An 8001-nucleotide genomic window follows, 5' to 3' on the forward strand; every position below is an offset into this window, starting at 1 on the left:
GTATTTACCCTTGTTTAAGTGGGAGGGGAGGTGGGCAGAGGGGGTAAAGAGTATAGAAGAGTGTATTTACCCTTGTTTAAGTGGGAGGGGAGGTTGGCAGAGGGGGTAAAGAGTATAGAAGAGTGTATTTACCCTTGTTTAAGTGGGAGGGGAGGTTGGCAGAGGGGGTAAAGAGTATAAAAGAGTGTATTTACCCTTGTTTAGGTAGGAGGGAGGTTGGCAGAGGGGGTAAAGAGTATAGAAGAGTGTATTTACCCTTGTTTAAGTGGGAGGGGAGGTTGGCAGAGGGGGTAAAGAGTATAGAAGAGTGTATTTACCCTTGTTTAAGTGGGAGGGGAGGTGGGCAGAGGGGGTATCTAGTATAGAAGAGTGTATTTACCCTTGTTTAAGTGGGAGGGGAGGTGGGCAGAGGGGGTAAAGAGTATAGAAGAGTGTATTTACCCTTGTTTAGGTAGGAGGGAGGTTGGCAGAGGGGGTAAAGAGTATAGAAGAGTGTATTTACCCTTGTTTAAGTGGGAGGGGAGGTTGGCAGAGGGGGTAAAGAGTATAGAAGAGTGTATTTACCCTTGTTTAGGTGGGAGGGGAGGTTGGCAGAGGGGGTAAAGAGTATAGAAGAGTGTATTTACCCTTCTTTAGGTAGGAGGGAGGTGGGCAGAGGGGGTAAAGAGTATAGAAGAGTGTATTTACCCTTGTTTAAGTGGGAGGGGAGGTGGGCAGAGGGGGTAAAGAGTGTATTTACCCTTGTTTAAGTGGGAGGGGAGGTTGGCAGAGGGGGTAAAGAGTATAGAAGAGTGTATTTACCCTTGTTTAAGAGGGAGGGGAGGTTGGCAGAGGGGGTAAAGAGTATAAAAGAGTGTATTTACCCTTGTTTAGGTAGAAGGTGAGGTGGGCAGATGGGGTAAAGAGTATAGAAGAGTGTATTTACCCTTGTTTAAGAGGGAGGGGAGGTTGGCAGAGGGGGTAAAGAGTATAAAAGAGTGTATTTACCCTTGTTTAGGTAGAAGGTGAGGTGGGCAGATGGGGTAAAGAGTATAGAAGAGTGTATTTACCCTTGTTTAAGTGGGAGGGGAGGTTGGCAGAGGGGGTAAAGAGTATAGAAGAGTGTATTTACCCTTGTTTAAGTGGGAGGGGAGGTTGGCAGAGGGGGTAAAGAGTATAGAAGAGTGTATTTACCCTTGTTTAAGTGGGAGGGGAGGTTGGCAGAGGGGGTAAAGAGTATAGAAGAGTGTATTTACCCTTGTTTAAGTGGGAGGGGAGGTTGGCAGAGGGGGTAAAGAGTATAGAAGAGTGTATTTACCCTTGTTTAAGAGGGAGGGGAGGTTGGCAGAGGGGGTAAAGAGTATAAAAGAGTGTATTTACCCTTGTTTAAGTGAGAGGGGAGGTGGGCAGAGGGGGTAAAGAGTATAGAAGAGTGTATTTACCCTTGTTTAAGAGGGAGGGGAGGTTGGCAGAGGGGGTAAAGAGTATAAAAGAGTGTATTTACCCTTGTTTAAGAGGGAGGGGAGGTTGGCAGAGGGGGTAAAGAGTATAAAAGAGTGTATTTACCCTTGTTTAAGAGGGAGGGGAGGTTGGCAGAGGGGGTAAAGAGTATAAAAGAGTGTATTTACCCTTGTTTAGGTAGAAGGTGAGGTGGGCAGATGGGGTAAAGAGTATAGAAGAGTGTATTTACCCTTGTTTAAGTGGGAGGGGAGGTTGGCAGAGGGGGTAAAGAGTATAGAAGAGTGTATTTACCCTTGTTTAAGTGGGAGGGGAGGTTGGCAGAGGGGGTAACAAGTATAGAAGAGTGTATTTACCCTTGTTTAAGTGGGAGGGGAGGTTGGCAGAGGGGGTAAAGAGTATAGAAGAGTGTATTTACCCTTGTTTAAGTGGGAGGGGAGGTTGGCAGAGGGGGTAAAGAGTATAGAAGAGTGTATTTACCCTTGTTTAAGTGGGAGGGGAGGTTGGCAGAGGGGGTAAAGAGTATAGAAGAGTGTATTTACCCTTGTTTAAGTGGGAGGGGAGGTTGGCAGAGGGGGTAAAGAGTATAGAAGAGTGTATTTACCCTTGTTTAAGTGGGAGGGGAGGTTGGCAGAGGGGGTAAAGAGTATAGAAGAGTGTATTTACCCTTGTTTAAGTGGGAGGGGAGGTTGGCAGAGGGGGTAAAGAGTATAGAAGAGTGTATTTACCCTTGTTTAAGTGGGAGGGGAGGTGGGCAGAGGGGGTAAAGAGTATAGAAGAGTGTATTTACCCTTGTTTAAGTGGGAGGGGAGGTTGGCAGAGGGGGTAAAGAGTATAGAAGAGTGTATTTACCCTTGTTTAGGTAGAAGGTGAGGTGGGCAGAGGGGGTAAAGAGTATAGAAGAGTGTATTTACTCTTGTTTAGGTAGAAGGTGAGGTGGGCAGAGGGGGTAAAGAGTATAGAAGAGTGTATTTACCCTTGTTTAAGTGGGAGGGGAGGTGGGCAGAGGGGGTAAAGAGTATAGAAGAGTGTATTTACCCTTGTTTAAGTGGGAGGGGAGGTGGGCAGAGGGGGTAAAGAGTATAGAAGAGTGTATTTACTCTTGTTTAGGTAGAAGGTGAGGTGGGCAGAGGGGGTAAAGAGTATAGAAGAGTGTATTTACCCTTGTTTAAGTGGGAGGGGAGGTGGGCAGAGGGGGTAAAGAGTATAGAAGAGTGTATTTACTCTTGTTTAGGTAGGAGGGAGGTTGGCAGATGGGGTAAAGAGTATAGAAGAGTGTATTTACCCTTGTTTAAGTGGGAGGGGAGGTGGGCAGAGGGGGTAAAGAGTATAGAAGAGTGTATTTACCCTTGTTTAAGTGGGAGGGGAGGTGGGCAGAGGGGGTAAAGAGTATAGAAGAGTGTATTTACCCTTGTTTAGGTAGGAGGGAGGTTGGCAGATGGGGTAAAGAGTATAGAAGAGTGTATTTACCCTTGTTTAAGTGGGAGGGGAGGTTGGCAGAGGGGGTAAAGAGTATAGAAGAGTGTATTTACCCTTGTTTAAGTGGGAGGGGAGGTGGGCAGAGGGGGTAAAGAGTATAGAAGAGTGTATTTACCCTTGTTTAAGTGGGAGGGGAGGTGGGCAGAGGGGGTAAAGAGTATAGAAGAGTGTATTTACCCTTGTTTAAGTGGGAGGGGAGGTTGGCAGAGGGGGTAAAGAGTATAGAAGAGTGTATTTACCCTTGTTTAAGTGGGAGGGGAGGTGGGCAGAGGGGGTAAAGAGTATAGAAGAGTGTATTTACCCTTGTTTAAGTGGGAGGGGAGGTGGGCAGAGGGGGTAAAGAGTATAGAAGAGTGTATTTACCCTTGTTTAGGTAGAAGGTGAGGTGGGCAGAGGGGGTAAAGAGTATAGAAGAGTGTATTTACCCTTGTTTAGGTAGAAGGTGAGGTGGGCAGAGGGGGTAAAGAGTATAGAAGAGTGTATTTACCCTTGTTTAAGTGAGAGGGGAGGTGGGCAGAGGGGGTAAAGAGTATAGAAGAGTGTATTTACCCTTGTTTAAGTGGGAGGGGAGGTTGGCAGAGGGGGTAAAGAGTATAGAAGAGTGTATTTACCCTTGTTTAGGTAGAAGGTGAGGTGGGCAGAGGGGGTAAAGAGTATAGAAGAGTGTATTTACCCTTGTTTAAGTGGGAGGGGAGGTTGGCAGAGGGGGTAAAGAGTATAGAAGAGTGTATTTACCCTTGTTTAGGTGGGAGGGGAGGTGGGCAGAGCTACAGTTTAATGAAAAGGGTTTTCTGTGAGGGACTCTGCTGTCATTTCCCCTCCGTTCATAAAATACTGTAAATACACCCCGGGTTCGGATCTTATTCGGGTTTATTCGGTTTTATTCGGTTTTACTCGGGTTTATTCGGGTTTTTTCGACGGTTTTGCTCTGATACCGGAGTGAGAAGCTGCTGAGGTGAACGAGACGAGAGAAAAGTGAACGAATACGTGGAGTAAATTTACTCCTGTTGGCTTTTTACGTGAATGAAGAGAAGTATTAAATTAATAACACGGGTTTATAACAGTTTAGCTCGAAGTTTTAGCACTTTGCGTCGTGTTACATAGCGGTTATTAATTATAAGAAGCTCAGCCTGGGAAATATCGCGAGATTTTAGCGCTTCATTCAGAAGTAGCGATTAGAGACGTTCAGTTTGTGAAATATCGCGAGATTTCAGCATTTCAGTACTTCACTCAGAAAGCGGTGATTAACCCTATTCATCATGTCCATGGTTGCCGGTGAGTGAAGTATTAATTATTATTATTCTTATTATATCAGTTTATCATATTAAATTAAACCGCCCTGTTTGCTTAGTAACACTGTATAAAAGCCGTACTCTGTTTTTACACCGTTTTTTTTTGTGTGCAAGTTGAGAAAACGAACGTCTGCGCATTTTATGCGCAAATGCGTGCGCTGAAAAGCTCGCACGAACACAATTTATAGCAATTTAACATTTAATGTGCAATTAAATTGACTAAATAAATATTAATATTCACATTGTGCACTGAAAGTTGCTAGAAAAAGTGCATATTAAAGTTTTAAAGATTGACCAGGGGTGTTGATTCATGTTCATTGACTGCTTTACCCTGGTCAGGGTCGTGGTGGGCCAGTTCCAATGCAAGGCAGTGACAAACCTATACCTATATACGACACCCCTTCAAACAGAGTGGACAACTGGAGGCTTGCTGGACCAACATCAGTGCCCAGCCATACAAATGCCAGGCTCTTTTGACTGAAAGATCAGATCGAGATCTAGTAGATCCCTGATCGCCACAGGCATCGAGATGCACGTTATTATCTGATTGGTGTTTACCAGGTAAACAAACACATTAATTCCGTCTGTCTGTCTGTCTGTCTGTCTGTCTGTCCACACAGAACTCGGGCGCGTTGGGCTCAACGGCGGGATGACGGAGTTCCAGGAGAAGCTGAGGCAGCAGCATGAGAACTCCATGCACAAAGAGCTGGAGAAGCTCCTAACTACCACCAAGGGGGCAGAAGCGGAGGTACGACCGCGGCATCGGGGTCGTAATAAGAGCAGTGACGAGTGTTCCACTAACACCCCCCCACCCCCCTGATCTCTCTTACCTACACACACACACACACACACACACACAATCATTATCAAAGGTCATTGCAACCCCAGGACTTGGCCAAAAGTATATGGACACGGCTTCTCACAAGTCTGGGTATGGGAATTTGTGCCCGTTTTCAGTCGAGAACAAATCAAATTCACTGATTTAGAAGGGGTGTCCCGATAATTGAGGGTTAAGGGGCCCAACACGGTCAGCTCGGTGGCGGTGGGGTGTCCGGTCCGGTACCCTAACCCCTGAGCCACCACCACTCACTGTGTGTCCCAAGATCATTAGGATTTTACTGTCTCTGACCTTCAGAGCGCCCTGCTGGGTTTCCTGAAGGTCGAACCCTCACCCTCACGTTACTGTAAGTGACTTTACCCGACGCTCTCCGTATGTGCGGTTTGGGAGGGGGGTTGCTCGGGGGTCTCGGGAAGACTCGGTCGTGTGACTGAAGCCGGCTCAGGTGGTGCTGAGATCTCGAGCCTGAATCTTGGCTGTGCTATCAGCCGGCCGGGCGCCTGCACAGACACACGGTTGGTACTGGTGCAATTACGACCTCTGCTGGCCGGTTAAGGAGAGTCACGCTAAGCTCCATGTCACAATCCCCCCCCCATCCCATCCCATCACACTCGCGCAGGGACCCAGACCAGCCACCGCCCGTTAGTGAGCGTGTCATTAATATTAAGACGCTAACGAGCCTCAATCGTGACCGCAGACGTTGCAGGCGATCTAGGGTCAGGGGCCTCGCTCGAGGGCCCGACATTGGCGACCTGGTTTTTATAGGGTCGATTGTGAATCTCTTTGTCTCTCGCAGAGCTCCAGGAAAGACTTCGAGGGCTTCAAGCAGCTGTTCCACCGGTTCCTCCAGGCCAAGGGCCCCTCCGTGGAATGGGCCAGGATCAACAGACCCCCCGAGGATTCGGTAAGACGCAGCACGGACAGAGAAACGCGCGTGACGCGCCATCCGACAGCACGCTTCACAGAACCAACAGCCGAACCGATAGCCTTTTCTGACTGGGTGGGATGGGTGGGATGGGTGGGGTGGGTTCCGTCCCAATCCCCAATCCCCAATCCCCAATCCCCAAACCGCAACCTCATTTTCACCGATAAATAAACAGGCTCCGAACCAGGAGGTCTTTCAGGACGATGATCACCGGTCGTCGATCGGACGAATCGGCGCATTAAAGCGAAATTTTCGTAATGAATAAAATTGGAGGCAACCTGGTCCGACTGTGGTTTACGAGCGGCGACGTAAAGCCTCCGCAAGCGGGCGCCCGTGTGCCTTAAAATCCGTTTATTTAACGATTAAATGATACTTCTACTACTGCAGCGCCCTCTGTCTTCCCGGTTCTCGGAAAAGCACCAAGGTTCCGAGAAGCCTGAACGGAACCGGTTCGGTTCAGAACCCGGAGTGATTTCGGTCCGAAAGGGCTAACGGACTCCGGCGTGTGTGTGTGTGTGTGTGTGTGCGTGTGTGCTGGACTAATAATAGCGTGACCCCCCGAGCATTCACTAGTAGTGGGGGGGGGGGGGGGTCGATTAGAGGACCCGCACTGCCTGACATTTCCCTCAGTCGGGCGCCAGTTGTTCCTCTCGGGTTACCGCGGAGCTCCGATTTACGTTCGGGGTCACATTTAGCACATCGGCCGAGTACAATACGCGAGAGATTTAAGGGCTTCGCTCGGGGGTCCAACGGGGCGGATCGGCAGCACTAGGGCTCGAGAACCTGCGACCTTCCGATCAGCCGCAGAGACACAAGTACACGCGCCCACTACAAACACCGAGGCGAGGGGTTCGAGGGGTCAGTCCGTAAGGAAATACCCCATCCCTGCCGAGGTCACGGGGACGGCGTGTATTGTCGAATGGGGGGGGGGGGGGGGGGGGGCGGGAGGGGCGCAAACCGAGAGGAATCCGAAACCCGATCTCCACGTCAGCTCTCTGAACTTTACCCAGAGGCACTTCGTATCTAGCAGACCGAGATACAAGGAAGCGTCATCGTAAAGGTCATTCGGTCACGTCCAAGGGTTCAGACTGACCCCTGAAATCGGACGCCACATCAAGAGACCACGAGCTGTTTTGTGTACATATAGAATTTCCGCACGTCTGACTGGAACGTGGGGTTTTATTTGCCCCTGACCGCTTCTTTTCACCTACCAGGGGCGGAGTCACAGATGCTGCACTTGCCCCAGTGATTGGGAACAGTGGTAGCATAGTGGTTAAGGTTCTGAACTAGTAATCAGAAGGTTTTGGGTTCAAGCACCACCCCTGACCAAGGCCCTTAACCCTCGACTGCTCAAATTGTTTTCGGTCGCTTTGGATAAAACGCGACAGATGTAAATGCGGATGGAACCCTCTTAGAGGCGTCGTCCCTCCCCCCACAGACACGCAGCCAATCGGGCGCCTGCGTAGCCGCCCCGCTAAAGGTTACCTGGGGTAACCGGACCCACCGCGACCCTGACCGATAAAAAAAACAAAACATGAAGCAAACGAATACAATCTCAAAGCCTCGATGAGATTCGAGGCACCGCGCGCATCGGCGGCTCCGCCGCAGCAGGTTCGGGAAGGACCTGTCCTGTTCCAGCATGACTTGACTGGGGAGGTCGGACGTCCACATGCTTTTGACCGTATCGTTACTCGACCGGCTCGGCTGAAATCCGACATCAATTCTGGGATGTCGGGGGTCGTCGACACGGACTTTGACCCCCGGTGTTGAATTTGATCAAACACAGGAGTCGGTGAAGGTCGGTCACTGAACCTCGATACAAATTCAGAGCTGAACGAGTTCGAACCAGATTAAAGGATTCGTGTGTGTGTGTGTGTGTGTGTGTGTGTGTGTGTGTGTGTGTGTGTGTGTGTGTGTGTGTGTGTGTGTGTACACATCATGCCGTTACCAAGGACAGTTTTGATCGGAAACGTAGCAACCAACGTCCCTCATCTCCGCCTGCCTATTATACCCGCTTCACCGGAATAAAA

The 8001-nt window shown here is 49.3% G+C and overlaps 1 protein-coding gene across 2 annotated transcripts in view; it reads left to right on the forward strand.

Moving 5' to 3' along the window:
* Positions 1-3760: 3760 nt before the first annotated feature.
* Positions 3761-8001, forward strand: part of ugp2a (UDP-glucose pyrophosphorylase 2a) — a 12605-nt gene continuing 8364 nt past the window's right edge. Inside the window, exons 1-3 of one of the 2 annotated variants that reach the window (XM_063009942.1) lie at positions 3761-4191; positions 4829-4956; positions 5843-5950. In XM_063009942.1, the coding sequence (XP_062866012.1) occupies positions 4176-4191; positions 4829-4956; positions 5843-5950 (252 nt within the window). In that variant the 5' untranslated portion in view covers positions 3761-4175. Of the gene's footprint in view, positions 4192-4547; positions 4957-5842; positions 5951-8001 lie in introns of both variants that reach the window. The other variant, XM_063009943.1, reaches the window with a different exon arrangement.

The sequence above is a fragment of the Trichomycterus rosablanca genome, chromosome 15, assembly GCF_030014385.1.
Source record: "Trichomycterus rosablanca isolate fTriRos1 chromosome 15, fTriRos1.hap1, whole genome shotgun sequence".
Taxonomy (NCBI): Eukaryota; Metazoa; Chordata; class Actinopteri; order Siluriformes; family Trichomycteridae; genus Trichomycterus; species Trichomycterus rosablanca.